The 17948-nt window shown below is 39.0% G+C and overlaps 1 protein-coding gene and 1 long non-coding RNA gene across 2 annotated transcripts in view; one reads left to right on the top strand and one right to left on the bottom strand.

Annotated features, from left to right (window-relative positions):
- Positions 1-103: 103 nt before the first annotated feature.
- On the top strand, positions 104-5578 carry LOC122874610. Its single transcript, XR_006377643.1, has 2 exons — positions 104-1652; positions 2090-5578. It is a non-coding gene; the product is annotated as an uncharacterized LOC122874610 (long non-coding RNA).
- The window catches only part of LOC122874604 (creatine kinase U-type, mitochondrial-like), a 15027-nt gene continuing 2403 nt past the window's right edge, over positions 5325-17948 (bottom strand). The window contains exons 2-9 of the mRNA XM_044192679.1: positions 17216-17414; positions 15315-15410; positions 14513-14734; positions 13509-13594; positions 10176-10299; positions 9206-9340; positions 8426-8551; positions 5325-6302 (exon numbers count right to left, since the gene is read on the bottom strand). Of these exons, the coding sequence (XP_044048614.1) occupies positions 6189-6302; positions 8426-8551; positions 9206-9340; positions 10176-10299; positions 13509-13594; positions 14513-14734; positions 15315-15410; positions 17216-17414 (1102 nt within the window). The 3' untranslated portion in view covers positions 5325-6188. The remainder of the gene's footprint in view (positions 6303-8425; positions 8552-9205; positions 9341-10175; positions 10300-13508; positions 13595-14512; positions 14735-15314; positions 15411-17215; positions 17415-17948) is intronic.

Below are 17948 nucleotides of genomic sequence, written 5' to 3'. Positions count from 1 at the left end.
TCCAACACGTCACTCTGCTTCGGTCAGCCAATGAAAAGCAGGCAACGAGACTTCATCCTGTCAGAACCAATCACAACTTGACAAAATCAAACCACCTTTCTCATACGCGGAAGTGATTATGTTGCATGACTTTTTAATGAACTGCAAACAACTCTAAATGTGTCGATTACAGTAAGTTAATTTATTTAATATGCCATGTACATACAAATGCCCAGCCCATGGATTTATAATCACCAAAAATGCCGTTGCAGTGGTGAAACATTTGTCAGACTCCTGTCTGATATAACTTCTCTCATGTAACATCAGAGTAGAGTAGAGTAAAGCTTAAATGTCCCTAAGGAGCACTTTGGCTTACAGACATCCGTCAATAATGACACATACAGAGAAGTACAGGGGGGAAAAAAACAAACAAACAATACAATTAAAAAGTGCTCAAGTACAAAGGTTAACACCGACTTCACTGTTGTCATTGTCACTAGTCACCAAAAGAATCTAGCCCATGTCATGGGTGACACAATAAAGTCCAAGACTTGTTTCCATTGTGGTCCTTAAAGCAAGGAGAGTTAAGATCCAGGCATCCAAGTGACCTGGTGACATCATACTTCCAACAAACCAACACAATAAATACCTCTATCTTCATATATTAAGTCACTCCAAGTCAAACAACAAAAAAGAAATTATAAAAAGTTACATACAAATTATAATTAGGATGATAATCACTCTCAAGTTTCCTGTAAAATATAATTTGACCTTTTTTTAAAATTGTGGACGCTTTTTTTTTTTTTTTTTTACTGTGCAAAGGTAATATATTCCAATTCCTGGCACCAGAGAACATCAAGGAACAGGCACACATGTTGGTATTGGATAATTTTCATAATTGAATAATCTGCTGATTATTTTCCAGATTAATCAATTAATCGTTTGGTCTATAAAACATGTGACACAATACACACAATACAACACAATTTCCTAGAGGCCAAAGTGATTTCATCAAATGTCTTATGTCCACACAGAGATATTTAATTTACCATAATGTTAAGACAAGTCTCACAATAGAGAGAATGTTTGGCATTTTTGCTTGAAAAATTACCTAAAGAATGAATCGATTATCAAAGTATTTTCTGATTATTTTTTGTCGAGTGATTAATCGACTAATCACGCAGCTCTAGTTGGTATCAGCAAGCAGAAGTCGGCCCCCACTAGTTCTAGTGTGGTAGTTATGAGTTCCCCCAACACCAGTCTGCATTGGTCAAATTTAGCTTACTTCACACTGATTATATTTTGAGATCTTCATTCAGCCAGACTGGCAGAACTACTGGTGACCACTTTTATCAGCTCATGAGTTCGGATGTACAAATCCCTAGTGTTCTTAAACTAAGTACAAACTTGGCTCAGATGTCAGAGGAAAGGTCAAACACGCTGATGGCCATGCTGATCTGCAGGTTCCTACAGTCTTTGTGCCACGTATCTGTTGTGGAAAAACTAAGTCCCCAGGATTTAGTGTGCTGGAGCCTGTTTCCTATTGGTTCTATATTCTGTCCATTTTCCTTGATCCACTGACCGCCTGAGAAGGACTCTGTGTCAAAATTAGTGTCTTCTCTGTTGCTGTAACAGGAGATTATTGTGAAGGTCAAGCACTTACTAAACAAAAGGTACGTAAACTTGTATACTGCCGTCATTACATCAACAATAGATACTTGTGCTTTAAGATGATGACAAACAAACAATCTGTGTCTATTATGATTAAGACTGGATTTCCATTTCATTCTTAGTCCTGCATTCTTACTGAATCTCGAGGCCCTGTCTTGTAGAGGGGCACTGTTTCAAACCATTATTACCATTATTATTTTAGTTTATATTGTCCACTAACAGGTTCATCTGGATGTGATTATGAAACAACTATGTAGGCGATCATCTTTCTTTAATTCCTTGTAATCCCATTAAATGTTAAAGTTTTCACTTCTTAAAATAGTTGAAATTATTTTTCTTTTTAATAATTGTTTGTCGATTGTGGTTGTCTGGTGTTCTTTGTGTTGTTTTGCATGCTGGTTGTTGTGTTTGTCTGACTATGAATGTTTCTTGTTCTCAGGTCTTGAAAAAAAGATCTCAACGAGACGAGACGACCGGATTAAATAAAAGTTTAAATCTGCCCAGGTGGATGGACATTTGAAGTCATACAGGTAAAAATAGGCTTCATATTCATTAACACAGTCACGCATGGTATGTGCAAAATTTTCCTTCTTTATAAAGCTGCAGTTATGTTACCATGCCAGCAGAGGGAGCGCTCTGACAGCACGGACTCCTCTTCAATCACTGATATACAATACTCTGTCCATAGTCCAGTGAGTTATTTTAAATATATATATATATATATATTCCACCACTGTTTTATGATTGCAAACAAGAGTCATACAACACCTAAGTAAGTAATGTAAGTGAGTTTTCCTCCTAGATTTTTGTAATTACCAGTAATCCTCTACTTGTTTCATAAGTGTTTGTACTCAGAATATATAAGTTTAGTTTTATAAGACATACTCAATTACTATTCCAACCTGTACATTTACATGCTACTCTGGTGTGACCTGTTTATGTGTCTTTCAGCAATATTTCCTTTAGAGCTGAGGCCTTCATCACTTTTTCATTAGATTCATGTTTCTCCTCTTCAAACTGTTGTAGTGGAAAGTTACTACTTAACCCAACAAAAGTGTAAATGTCAAAGTAATTGAAACTCTGTCATGTACCTGTATTACTTCAAAGTACTTTGCCATATTCGAAGAGGACAGTTATAGTTATAATCTTGAAAATCTTAGAGCTATAAAAAGTAATGAAATCAGGAGATCTTTCAGATTTGCATACAAACTCAAAATATCTATTGTGCCACATTTTTTATAATGACACAGAACACCTGACATTATGTAAAGAACTTTCTGATTTTATTTTAGGTAAATAGATATTTGTATTTACAATATAAGAAATCTGTCAGTACTCAACACAGCTCTTCACTCATGCAGATTAAGAACCTGTTAACCTTCCTAGTAACAGTACAGTACAAGAAAACCACATTGTGCCATTTCAGTGTATTTCTTGCTTGGGTTAAACGTTTACATGATTATTTATGCACTGATGGACTTTCATGACTCTCAATCCAAATAAAGCTCCAATATATACATCTAAAACACGTGTCAGTGTGGAAAGTATTCTTTCCGTCACTATTATAAACCTTGCTTCCTAAACAGACAAATTTTTCCCCGTCATCGCTGTGGCTCAGACTTGCAGATCCACAGCCGACTGGCGAGCTGTGCTAATCCTTTAAAGCAGAGCTGCCTTTCTTCCAGACCAGCCACCGTTTACTGTAAACTTACAGCTGAGATGGGAATGGCAGAATTAGAGGGAAATAATAATAGGGACCAAATGAGGTTAGAGGATCCACTTGAGTTATCTGGAGAAGACGGGCTGACTGTCAGTGTCAGTGGAGCTGTGATGAAAGTGTGTGGAGTGGTTTACAGAAACAGTATTACACTACACAGCACTTTTGTACTGTTTATACACATTACACTAAATACTGTGGGCTAAAGCATTTTCATCATCATTTAATCAACATTTTATCCCACTAAACACAGTCTGTTTCAGCACTGTCGTCACTATTCAACCACCCTTTTATCCTAGGAACCTGTGTTTTGTGTGTGTGGCTGTGCACTCTGGAGCACTCTTCTGCACTGTAGAGATTTGTTTTCTGTTACCCACAGAGCCCCTTCCCTCCCAAATCAGAGCCCCCATTGCCTCTTTGAAATTGGTTGCCACGGTAACCCGCTTGCTCCTCAGCCATATCTGGAACAAGGAGGAGGAGAGAAGAGGAGAGGTCTGCAGCATTACGCCTGTGACATGCTCTGAGAGCGGTGAGAGATAGAGAGGGAGGGAGGAAGAGGACGTATGTGTGTATTCAAGACATCAGAACCTTCCTCCGAATCCTCGCACAGAGAAAAATAGATTCCTCATGCCTCGCAACACTCGATGTCTCAGCTGCGTCTTGTCAGAACACTGAACGCCTTGTTGTCCCGTCAGCGTCCAGACCAAAACACTGGAAAAATTGTTGCCTATTCATTCACAATGGGACAAAGCACTTGATACATGATACTTGATGCACCGCAGAGAAAACGCTGCCGTCTTTGCATTCGCTTTCAAAGACGGACACATATTTAGGTTCATATTCATTCTCAAGTGCAGATGAAGCGGCACACAATTCATTTAGCATATTTTTTGCTGTGGTTGTGTACTGGCTGTTTGCACCATACTACATGTATTCACAGTTAGATTTAATAGTAAATCATCATGAAGCTTAAAGGATAGGTCTGGCAATATTCAACAAATCCCATGAAAAGACCAAAACTAAGAATGTGTTAGACCGTCTCACAACACTTTTCAACTTCCCCAGCATGTCTGTGACACTCAGCCCCAAGACTACTGGTTCCTACTGAAGACATAAATCTTTAAAAAACAAAACACAAATATTTACTTACATTCTTATTAAGGGCAAAATAATTAATTATTTTTATTATTGATAAATCTGCCGATTATTTTCTGGATTAATCGACTGGTTTATAAAATGTTAAACAATAGTAAAAAAAAAAATAGCATTCAAAATTTCTCAGAGGCCACAGTGATGTCTTTATTTGCGTGTTTTGTCTGACTAACAGTCCCAAACCTTAAGATATTCTATTTACTGTCATATATGACAAAGAAAAGCAGCAAATTTTCACATTTCAAAAGCTGGAATCAGAGAATTCTTGGCATTTTTGCTTCAAAAATGGTTAAAACAATTAGTCAGTTATCAAAATAGTTGCCAATTAATTTTCTGTTGAATCGCCTAAACAGTTACCTCAAACAGTTGGGCGCTGTAGGAAATCTATGGCTATTTAAGCCGTAGATTTTGTGTGCTAATGAGTATGTTCATGGTAATGAAGGAACGTGTCGCTCAGTGCAACCGTGTGTCTCATGGATGTGTTTTAAATAGTTTAAGGACAAAAATGGCATTTTCCAGATTTAAAGGTCTTGGCTCTGTGTGAAAACAAGACCCCTGAGTACCGGCCTTTCAAGCATAATGCAGTTTTGTTATGCCTCTGACTAAACGTTGTCACATGACACTATGCAACCATGCTGATCGCAATCACGCTCCTCGAGCTTGGTTACCATGGTTACATAAAGCTTGGGCTTCATGCTCCGGCAAAATCCTCTTGATACCAAAGAATTAATTTCAGTTCATGTAGAAACTAAAAAAAAAAGCAACGCTCTATCAACAAATGAGAGACAGACAGGGGAGGAAGAGGTACCGTTAAATAGATGATTTCTTTAATAAAAGACATTACAGTGTGACATTCAGTGATGAGCTGGAATGATATTGCTTTAGTAGCTTACAGTACAGAACCCAGCCCGGCCAGTATGTGTTATAACATTATATTTTGACACCAGTTTGTCATCAAACATACTAATCCCCTGGAGAACACAAGTCTCTCCAGTTTTACGCTGTTACTCTACATTCAAATCCACTCGAAATGATGAAAAGAAACCGTGTACACACAATCCACAATGGAAAGTATAGCACAAATGGATGGACTATACAAGCACCAGATAGTAGGAATGACCAATCAACACACAGGAATGAGGGGAAGAGAAAGAGAAGAGAAGAGAAAGGCTAAGGCTAATAGGACATGCGTTAGGAGGGGACAGAGGCAGGGTAAAGCCAGGTTTGGTGGACTGAGGAGTGCTTTGGGAGCAGAGCCATAGATACTGTTTGACCATGCAGAGATAGGCAGATTGGTGGCCATCTTTGCGCTGTTACAGCAGCCTACAGTTTGTGCATCCTTCATTCATCTTTATTGCCATTTTAGATCCAGTTTTGAATTTGAGTTTAAAGATAAAAACCCTTCAAATGCATCTTGCTTCTGAAAACACACTTAAGCCCAATGCAGTATTCTGGGACTCTGGTTTGGTTTAGCCAGATAGCTGCGTATAATATATGTAGATTATATTATAGAGAGGTATACTGGGAGGGCAGGGAGGGGTGATTAGATAAGAAGTGGTAATAAATGAGGCAATGACATAGATATTTATAATATCTATGGGCACAGAGCGGGGTGTTTGTGCATGTGTGTGTGCCCAAAGGTTTGTGGGGTGAGGTCAGGGATCAGTGTCTACTTGAACTGCTTGAGGGGTGGGGGCACCTTGATGTCCTGGCCTTTCTCCAGTCTCTTCTCACACTCAATTAGGTAGTTGACGCCATCAACCACTGTCTGCACCAGCTGAACCTGAGGGAGGGACACACCGACATTTTAGTGCTTTCTTTCCCCAAGAAAAATGATCAGCAGATCATGTCACAGGCATCAGCAGAGTTTGACATTAGAAGCAAAAGAATCAGCTGAAGGGGGAAAGTTTGTCTTCACTCAGCCTTAAATCTCAGTTCAAGACATCTTGTGTCCAGCAGTTAAACATTTGAAATGAAAGATTTTTCCAATTCATAGAGGTAATTGAACTCTTTTTTGTACAAAATACAATGAACACAAATTATTATTCAAAGCAGAGTATTTTTATGTATTAAAACATGTCTGGAGGCTATCTCATATTTTATATTTTGTTTCCAATACTCCAATATTCTTTTAGCCCTAATTAAGGGTGCAGGAAGCAGCGCTACAAACACAGAGCAGTCTGTAGGCCTGACATCTCCAAAGCGATCACTACAAAAGTATGAACATTACAGACACTATCAAATGTAAACACATTAAACAAGCTGTGAGATAGCATCAACTAGAGGCAGATAACCTTATCAAGGAATGTTTCCTCCAAACTTTAGTCAAAAGTACAGCCCACCTCCAAAACAGAAACTTGCCTGCTGCTCTCATTCACAACAACAACATCTGGTGTGTTAGCTGTAAGATTTATAAGATTTTATGTACATTCTCACAGATGAAGAAACATAAAATCTTATGTCATCAACTAACAATTTTTTCACTTCCAGATTTAGAAAGCAATTTACATACTATTCAGACAGTGCAACAGTGATTCAGTTACATGTTAATGTGTGTGATGAAAACAATACTATATCTTAGAAACAAGTGGCCTGAGATAGGATGTTTTGCTTTTAAGATGATATCTATTAACTTGTAGACACCACCCTCAGGGCGCTCCTTGTCTGAGTTCTCATCAGTCCGGATGATGGAGGACCAAACAGCACTGAGCAGCCATGGTGTTAAAATACTTAGAACAGAACTGGATGTTGGCGTCAGATGGCTGCAATGCTCCACTTACCTTCCAACACTTAAACCTCTCAAAGTCCTGGATTTATTTTTGCAGAAGCAAATGAAGCAGTCTGTGTTCTGCCAATCACAAAAGCTTCTTCAAGTTATGTAACAGTACACCTTGTAGCCATCTCCCCTTTATGTAATCAGCATAAAATAAGCAACCACACACTCACAACAATAGAGAACAGATCCATTCTACTGTATGACTCTGTCACAGGCATGACAGCAAAACCAAAGACATAACAAATACAAACTAAATGGTCAGCCTGGACAAGAACACTCCTCTCTTCTTCCTCTCATCTCCTTTTGCAATTGTGAAAAACAGCTTTCGCTCCATTTGGTCTAAAAAACAACAACAACCCTCTTACTGTTTTGTGGCATAATTGAGTTGCTATTAGTGTTCCAAAAACTCCACGTATCTCTAAAAAGTAAACTTTTCATGAGTTTAGAAAAACAGCCCTGTTTTCAGCTTTGCGACGATGCATTATCCAGCTAATCCGGGGGTTGGGGGGTTTAAATAGTTTATTTAGCTTAAGAAGTAGGAGCAACGTATCAACCCATAAAGGAACTTAATTCTTCAGTTTATCAGAAACATTCAAATTAAAAATCATCACATTTGGAGATACATGGTTATCACTGCACAGGAAGGGTATGAAAAATTGTAATCTGAAAAGTAACTAAAGCTGTCAGACAAATTCTTGGCAGTAAAAAGTACAATATTTGTCTCTGAGATGTGGTGGAGTAGATGTATAAAGTTGCATAAAATGGAAATACTCAAGTAAAGTACAAGTAACTCAAATTAGTTCTTAAGTACAGTACTTGAGCAAATGTACTTAGTTACATTCCACCACTGTTTAAACTGTAACACTGTGCTGCAATAAATATTCAGTCTATTGAATCTTTTTTTTATACAGGGAGGATTTACTGAGCAAGCATGCAACGTTCCCGTAATGTCTTTCCCTAATATGTCTTCACACATTCACACCCGAGAGACATGGACTATTGGCTAATAAGCAACTGCGTTGGAGCAATTTGACAATGCTTTGCTCTGTTGATGACAGGTAGAGAATTACACACACCCTTTGTCTTCACTCAGCCCCCATTTCTGTGCATTTCTACATAGGTTTCCCTACCTCAGACTGTCCCAGGCGGTCCAGGTTGGAGATGTCAAACACACCGCCCACAGCAGCGGTGTCCACACCACCTGTCCCTCGCTTCTGCAGACGCAGGTTGCTCAGGATCTTACTGAAGCGGGGATCCTTGGGGTTGGGGGAGAGGAGTTATTCTGTACAGTTTCAAAGCACTTTAACCACCATATTACACAATGTGCAATTATATATTTTTTTCTTCCAGGTATCTGCAGGTATCAATCAGACATTTTGAATTCACAACCCCTTTTACCACCAACATTTAATAAATAAGAATCTTCTAAACAGCATATTTCCAGGTCAACATGACCAATTCTGAAAATCTTATTTGGCAGTATAACAGCATCTGCCTGTTGCTCAACATCATTTCCAACCAAGTTTAGCAAAACATAGGCAATGAAAAGAAAAACTTATTTGGCATTTTGTGTGATAGCTATAACAGAACAAATCTTGTAGTTGACATGCATGTGGGTCCAAAATGTGCAAATAATGTAATAAAACATGAGAAAACAGCTGCTTGTCCCATTCTCACTTTTTCTGCAGAAAATACTAAATAGCACAGATTGAGAAGACAAGATAATTTTATGCTTTTTGAGGCCTAAACTTTTATAATATAATACTTTGATGTTTTTGAGGCCATGCAAGACGCCCGTTTTTGGTCTATCAATGTGTGACACAAATAGTATAGTAGCACAAATGATCCCCCATTATCGACTGAAGTCTGAGTATCAAATAATTTTCTTTGTATTGCAACTATTGTGTTACCTTGCTCATCAGGGGCAGTTTGACGTGGACCCCGGCCCTGAGCCCTGTGCCCAGGTTGGAGGGGCAGGTGAGGATGTAACCGAGCCTCTCGTTCCACATGAACTCCCAGCCTCTCTCCTGGATCAAACGCTCCACCTTACAGAGAGAGAGAGAGAGAATCAGTAACAACACAGTTAATGTGCGTTTCATTCATACAATCTCTGACCTTTGGTACGTTTGATGGGCGTGTACATACTGTTCATACACAGCAAATTGTTAGTAGCTGTTGACTTTTCATTCGTCAAAGCTGACAAGTAAAGAAGAATGGAGAGTTGTTGACTTGTAGGACTGTTAAATGAACTCTGGTGGGAGTGGACTGATACAAACACTGACATAGTGTTGGAGTTAAACTGACGCTAACGTAGCACTGTAGTGCAGTACCAAATGTTGCATTGCTTGTTCTTTCTCTAATGGGGAACTTGGAACGCTTGGATAAATAATTTATGTTTGCAAGACCATGTTTGGACAGTGTGTTTTTGTGCGTCTGTCTACACACTTTATTTTCGTGGCAGGGCAAAGACTAGTACAGTATAAGCAGTATAACCCTTTGGCTGATTAAATCCCTACAGCCATCTGATGGCAGCAGGGCAGATATGTCTGTTACAGCTGCAATTTAAAGATGATGTTCCCAAGTGCACAATGGTCCAGTATGATCCAGTAACTTAGCTGAATCATGCACAACTAACACCAGACTGCTGCAAAATAACCAAACAAGTGTATGTGCTTCTGTGCATGTCAAACTGGTCTGTGATAATTCAAGATATTCCTTGCTTATGTGTGACATCCTGAGATGCATTGCAAATATACAGATCAGAGTGAAACATCTTAAAACAATTAAAAGTTCAGCGTCCTCTTTCTCAATCCCAGCCACAGTCTCTCTCTCATCTCAACATCTTAAACAATCCACACACATATACAAACACAGCCGTACCTCCTTAAGGCCTCTGCAGAACCTCTCGAAGACTCTCTTCATGTTCCCTCCCTTCTCCATGGAGATGACCCTGGTGTGATCCTCCTCATTGACCCAAATCAGGAATGTCTTCTCATCATTGTGCCTGTGCAGAGAGACGTTATATTGAGTTATGCAGTACTGATCCCTGTGGGTTAGGGTTATTTGTGCTCTGCATTTGCCCCAAGAAGCAGCGGACAGACACAGTGCAGCACCCAGGGAGGGGTCATTTATTCTGATGCAGTAACCAGCAAACTTGAACACAGTGCTGAGTTTTTTAATCTTATCAACAACTTCAATATATTTACTGATTCCAAATATAAATATATGGTAGTCATATATAAATTAATATTTGAATCTTTTGAAGATCGAATCAATACAGAAGTTGCATTTGTGGAAGCCTATTGGGAGGAAGTGTGTAGGATAAGTTAATAAGTAGAAATTGGTTTGGGGTTTTCTCTATTAATGGCTCCTTTAATGATATTGGTGAGTAGAGAGGAGGCCATTAACCATCAGTCACTGAGGATAATGCTAGTTTCTGCAGCAGGTCATTGACTGTTGTGTTTCTCAGAGTGGCCTGCAAGGCTTTACTGTGCTTACAAGGCATTTTTATTTCTCAATATATGAATAAGTGTGCAGAAAGTGGTGTATTGACATTCCTATCTTTAGCCACACTAGCAATGCGGCTCTATGGCTGGTGATGTCAATAGGTTGTCTGTCCATTGGTCCTACATAAATGTCCAGAATGAAAAAAAATCTTGTTTGGATGGATTCAATTGTACAGACATTCATGGTCTTCCGAGTATACAGCCTAGTCCCGTTAGCAATTAAAAAATGTCACTTGTCACACACTTTAGCTCATATAACCTTTTTTTAATCAGGTAAATCCCATTGAGATTAAGATCTCATTTTTAGTGGAAACCTAAGTACATATAAATGTACACGAATAACTACATTCCCACGAATTTTGCTGTAAATATTCATTATATGCAATATATTAATCATTAAGATTTTGGTCACCTTCTGACCTTCCCTTAAGTGCCACAGTAGGGCTAAAATTTCCACTTGTAAATAATATAATAAAAAATCTGAAAAGCAAAGTAAAGTGACATATGCTGAACACAGTCCTGCTCCCCCGAGGAAACAGCCATTGGATTTTGATAACCCAATGACCCCTCCTAACAACAATTTCAGGGGAAACTTTTTATACAAAGTGCACATAGCCAATGTCAGCCACTAAAGAGGCTTTTTATTCATACTGACCTCCTTAATCTTGTTAGAGATTTAATAAGGTAATGGAGTGCGACAGAGAAAAAGAACATGAGGGAGGAGTGAAACAAAAAAGGAGTATTAGAAGGATGGGGGACGATAAGCAGCAATAAGAGAAAGTAGAGCAGAACATGGGCAGTGAAAAAATGAGAGAAAAGAGGTGGAGAGTGAGCCAGAGAGGGAAAGAGAAAGCTGTCAGTGGACCTGAAAGAAGAGATGATGGAGGGATGAAGTGAAGGTGAATTATTAAGGAGAGGAGAGGCTGGCTGATACGGCTGGCAGAGGGAAAGAGGAGGGAGGCTGGTGATTGATTTTGGCTGGCTGACACGTTGCATTGGGCTATTCCTGGGTACATGCCGAAACTCAATGCTGAGGGAGCATTGCCTGCATTGCTAATACACTTCCACCACAGATCAGCAATGGGGGAAATGACATTAGTGGTGCAACCATGCCAGGATAGAAATGATTGTAAAGTTCATAAAATGCCTGTCAAACAAAAAATTAGGGAGCATCATTTTCATATTTTATTCACAGAACTGTTAAATATGAAAAGTAAACAATTAAGTATTGAAAGATTGGCCTGATTTGGAACAGAGGGAAGATTACAGTTGCATAATTTCTTATATGACCTGCTGCCAGTTTCGAGCAATGGAGGAAAAGATTCATACAAATCCTAGTGGCTCTAACTAAATGTTAATTTGTCAGAATGCCAGAATTATCCCCGAAAAGAAAATTAATGGCAATACCAAAAATCAGATAAAAATTGGCAACAAATACCCTCTGTCTCAAATTATTGACTATGTTGCTCCTGTCATAACATAACAGCTATATGGACGGCCAACAGCACCTTAGAGAAATGGTGTAAGAAGTGAGGATGCTAAAGAGAATCTGATGGAGGGCTAAACAACCTACAAGTCGACTTAATATATAAACACACAATAATTATAACAAAGAAATTAAATGAGCAAGTCAGTCAGCAGACAATCAGCAAACGACAAACTGATTAATTCCATCAAATCAACTACGTATTCTGTATAATAATAATATATAAATAATAATAATAATAATACAGTTTCTTACAAGAATATCTCAGGTTTGTCCTCAACTTCACATCAATGCACTTTAAGAGTTCACTGTGTAACTAATTTTTCATCTATTAACTCCAGAGATCTGGAGGAAATGGTGCAGTGGATAAAGTCTACACCCTGCTCTGTTAAATCCACTTAATTCTGTCCTTCTTGATTTTCTCCATAAAAACTGACATCCCAAATGTCTTTAAATAGGTATGCAATTTCCCTGCCTCTCATTAAGCATGCTGTTATCACACTTTTACTGAAGAAAAACAACATACAGTACATCCATTTGTAATTATTAGCTACAGACCAATCTCCCTTAGCAAAATACTTAAAAAAAAAGGTTTCATGGAAAAAAGTATGTTTTGATCCATAATGTATAAGATGTGTACTTGTCAGAATTCAGAGCTAACTATCTGACCTTAAGATCAATATTAATTCACATTTTTGTTTCGTTTGACATTACAGCTGCCTTTGACACTGCTGATCATTCAGAGTTCCACAAGGGTCAATCCTTGGACCATTGCTTTTTAATTTGCACATGCTTTCGCTTGGCAACATTATAAGGACATTTGGTGTATCTTACCATTCATATACTGATGACACACATACTGTATTTCCCTCTCCTCTGGTGATCGCAATTTAATTGATCGCAGTAAATTGTACTGACAATAGCAATTACTAGAGGTCCAGCTTTTAAAATTTACAGAGATACTGTACTAGGTCCTAAAAAAGAGACAGGAAATGTATTTACACTTAAAGTCTCTAAAATACAGTGGACAATACAGCAACCTCAGAGTTATGATTTTTTCTATACAGATGACTTATTGCTGTATGCCTAAAGCCTATTGTGTTTACTTGTAATGAAATGCACTACTATATGCAAATAATGTTACCCTGCCTTGTGTTTGACTAAACTCTTTATTCAAGGCCATCAGCAACAACCTTGTATCATCAGGTTTTTTTCACTTACCAGATACCACGGGCATCTGGCCAGTCACGAGCCATGCCTGCACATGTCAGGAGGGGTGACACAGGCTTGTCAAACAGGAAGTGGTCCTATTGTAAATACAGAGAACAGACATTTTATACTCAAAGTGCCAACAATGGCTATGACTGAAGCAGTGAAAACTTAGATTGGACAGTATTGTCACAGCGAGACAGAAACGAGGGTGTGAGACTTGAGAATTCAGTAATCTGGTCAATCTTTCTCATTGTGGGTGGGAGAAAAATGCCATGGCAGGCATGGCCCACACCCACTTCTGATTACACGTGATGAAGTTGTCTGCTCCTTGTAGAAAGTTGGAACCACATCCACAGTAGACTAAACATCTGAGTGAGTGCATATGTTTTCTATGTAAAATCACCTCATTGGGAATCCGTACACTAGGCATTACTATCACTTTGCAGGTTGTTGCTGTGTGTATTTTCAGACCCCAAAGTGTTCTAGCAGGTCCACTGACAGATCATATATAACCACTGCTGCTACTGTATTAGAATGACTGATTATAAGATGGATGTGTGCAATTTAGAAGATTGTTATGCAGCAGAGTTTAGTGGTGTTATATTTCACTAAGATTTTAGTTCTGAATGTGATTTAACTAGCACTTCAAGGCAATTGGCCTCTGTGAAAAGATTCTGTTTCTACAAAAACACAAACAAAGCTCTCGGTCACCCAGGGTAAAATACCCATATTTGGATCATTACCCAATATAGCCATTATGGATATGATACCTTAGCCTTGCATTCACACTGTATACAGTGTATGAATTTTGTGAACTCCTTTAATAAATGGAACCTCTGTCTTTCCTTTATTAAAACTGCAGGAAATACTTTCTTGCTAAATTTTAAAAACTGTAATTGTCAAATGGCTGTTTACTAAAACAGAACACAACAATTGCAAGTACTGCACTGCAAGTCAAAAGTGGTACCTCAGTCATGTACAACATCTTCATATGCTCACATATGATCACTCACATCAATGAGCTGTTGCTGCTCGCTTTCTGTCATCTGGGTGAGACTGTAGTACCTCCCAGTCAGGTCATCCTTCAGGCCGGCGAGGGCGTCCACCACCACCCTCTCCACTTCCCTGCGCTCTGCCCGGGTGCAGGCGGGGGGCAGGCTCAGCCCACGGATACTGCGGCCTGTTCTTACCCTGGACGACAGCACATAACGCTCATCAAAGTGGCCCGACTGGATCTGAAAAAAAGACAGGTAGGGAAATATTTCTACAAATATTTTGCACATTATATCACACTTTACATTTCTACATTCAATGTATAATTATCTTGCTGATTTGAGTTTTAGTTACACAAATATAGGCAGAGGAAGAAGATTTTGTGAGGCCAGGCCCTATTGATTCTCACAAAATTATTTATTTAGTACTTTTTCTTCTAGATTAGCTGTTAGCCTTGCTGTCCTTTCAAGTGGACTAGTCAACTTATCTAGTAACATTACATCCTTTGTGTATTGGATGTAATGTTACTGTGCATGACATACACATGTATATGTATTTCTGCACTGTCACCCACCAATTTTGTAGCTTAGCTGTACTCGAGATAAAGTAACTGACAGATGCTTTCTAGCTGTTGGCCATCAGTTTTTGCAATGAGAAAATGTGGTATTTATTCAACTCAAATCAGACACGGTAAACATTGTTTGCTTATTTTTTCATTGCTAACTATAATAGTCCTTAAATAATTGCAGCAAGTCATCAGCCTGCAGAATGAAACAGTCTCTCTGACAAGAAGAAGCTCTGTGTTGTCAGTGAGAGTATTACCTTGCTGGCATCCAGGTCGGTGGGGTGCTTCATGGTGTTGGGGTCATAGCCGTTGTGCCTCTCTTTGATTACAGGGTTGAGCAGGTCTGCAAATACCTGAAACAGACCCAGAATTTAAGAATAGAAGAGAAAAAGATGAAAACTTTTTTTGCATTCATTTGTGTGCTACAATCTGGACTAAATATGTGACATCTGACATTATCTACATCCACACAGGCAGAGGGTGTTTCTGGAGCACAAGACTGTACCAAACAAAAACTACAGTGAAAAGCCCAAACTCACACTGCAGACAATAGTGACTTCTATCTCAGTTCAAAAAAGATGCTTTACAGAGGGTGGTTCAATGTTTTCCTCGAGGACATTTCAGCAGGGTATATACAGACACTATGACTTAAATCTCATGACACTACTTCATTATAGCTTTTACATAGGCTCCATCTCCTATACATATACACACTGTATATATCAAATCACTTTCTCTTTATCCACACATTGTTGATTGGACAGATTTTATAGAACTATTAAGCAGTGGATAAAGACGTTTCAGAATCAGAATCAGAAATACTTTATTGATCCCCGAGGGGAAACTCTTTTGTTACAGCAGCTCGCCTTTACGGCAGTGCACACAGGAATAAAAGTACTAGCAAAAAATATAATACACTATAATACAGATCAGAAAATAAATTACGTACCAAATTTTAGTTTACCTGGATTGACCTCATCTACTGTATGTATGCCATGGAAAGAGTATGTGTCCCTGATATTTTGTAGGTTCAGTAAACATATAGTATGTGTATCAACATTTTCCCTCAAATTAACATTGCCTTAATGGCTGTTGATGGCAAAAGCATGGATGTGATAATGAAACAAAGTACAATCTAAAGCATAATATTCTTTAGGGTGGTCTGGAGGCTGTTAGAGGCCTATGTTACTATATAGTCCAGTCTATAAATCTATACATGCCCTCGCTGCATAATCACAACTCCCTGTTCTTCTGTCTGCTTACCAGCAGTAGCAATACCACACCCATATGACCACAATCAAGAACTACCCACAAGTGTAAAAAGCAGGGAGTAATGAGCATTACGTTTTATAGATACTCTATGATGAACATTAACTTGAATTCTACATACAAATGAGATATCAGCCTAATCACAACCACCAAAAAAGGAAACTGTAAAGAATTCTTTACATGGTCACAAACTTTTATTTAATTAAAAACGTCTTGTAATGCACTTGGATGCATTCAGGAGTGATGCAACCTGGAGTCTTTGAAAATTACAGATCCTTTACAGAGCCTTGATCTGCATCTGCAACCTTAACGCGCCCACTGATCACGATCCACAGTTAATATCAGATTATAAACTATACTGACTACTGTAAGAAGTCCTAGAATTTTTTGTGGCCTCTAAAGAAGGTACGCGATAAAATGGAAATATAGTTAGGACCCACACTATAGATAGATACTTAGACATCCCAAAAGAGGTGTCCAATCCTAAAACTCCCCCTCTCCTGTGTTGTAATACTCCGTCCTCTGAAACAGGACAGGGAGATTGGGTGTTCTCTAGATTAGATAAGGCAAATTTCCCAATCACATCTGATGATCCAGCCTTTTATTTCTGTTGAAATTGTCTTGACATTCATAGGAAGTTGGGTTGGGCCTATAACGCAACTCTTATGTCAATACGATTTTCCACCCTCCACTTCACTATGTCATTTTCTGCAGTTTGGACTTTTCTCAATGTTGTTCTTGTCACTGCAAACTCCAATTGGTGGCCTGGGGAGGCTGCAGTCAACCACGACTCTTGTACGATACACATGGAGCTGTGCCAGCCCCTTTTTTTCACCCAACAGTGAGGATCTTGCACGTGTGTGTTTGAAAAGGAAAGATGATGTCTGACCTCGTAGGACTCCTCGTCTCCTGCCACCATGCCAACAGTCTTGATGAAGGGGTGCCCAGGGTTGTCCACGCCCGTCTGGATGGCCTGGTCCAGAGTGTAACCGTTGGGAGTGGCCTTATCACACAGCTTGGCATAGATGGCAGGTGTCAGGTTACTTGCCATGCAGTTGTTGTGTTTACGCAGGTCAGGGTACTCCGCACTGCACAAATACAAATGCAAGATATCGTACTACTGCATTGATCTTTGAGAGCGTTTAGCAGTGTGGGCACAGGTTAACCATGGAGCTGTGCTCTTTGGAGCAGGTGCGGAGTGAGTGACTCACTCAAGGACACTTTCACATGGCACGTACACAAGTAACTAGGGTGTAAACCTGTGACCTTCTGGCTATGTGACACCCTGCTGTGAAGGAAGCCTACTAGTTTAGACATAGATGATGTAGGACACAGGTACAGGGACTATCAGTCACACTGGCTTTAAAAAATAATATAATGCTATGTGACATACATTAAAGACAACTGGCTAGAAGATGAAAAATGGCCTAGGAAATAGACGAGCAGAACAGCTATTGTACAGTGTTCAGTGCCAACAGGCTGACTATAGTCAATGTTTAAATCTTCATGAGATGTTAAAAGTGCCATTATTTTAATGCTTATGGAGAAGAAAGCCTTTCGATTTATGTTTATAGTAACATAATGCTGCTGAATTAACAAAAACAGACTAATGACTAATTCAG

This window comes from Siniperca chuatsi, linkage group LG4 (genome assembly GCF_020085105.1).
Source record: "Siniperca chuatsi isolate FFG_IHB_CAS linkage group LG4, ASM2008510v1, whole genome shotgun sequence".
Classification (NCBI taxonomy): domain Eukaryota; kingdom Metazoa; phylum Chordata; class Actinopteri; order Centrarchiformes; family Sinipercidae; genus Siniperca; species Siniperca chuatsi.
Note: the sequence above shows the minus strand (reverse complement) of the source record. Positions and strands in the feature narration are given on the sequence as shown.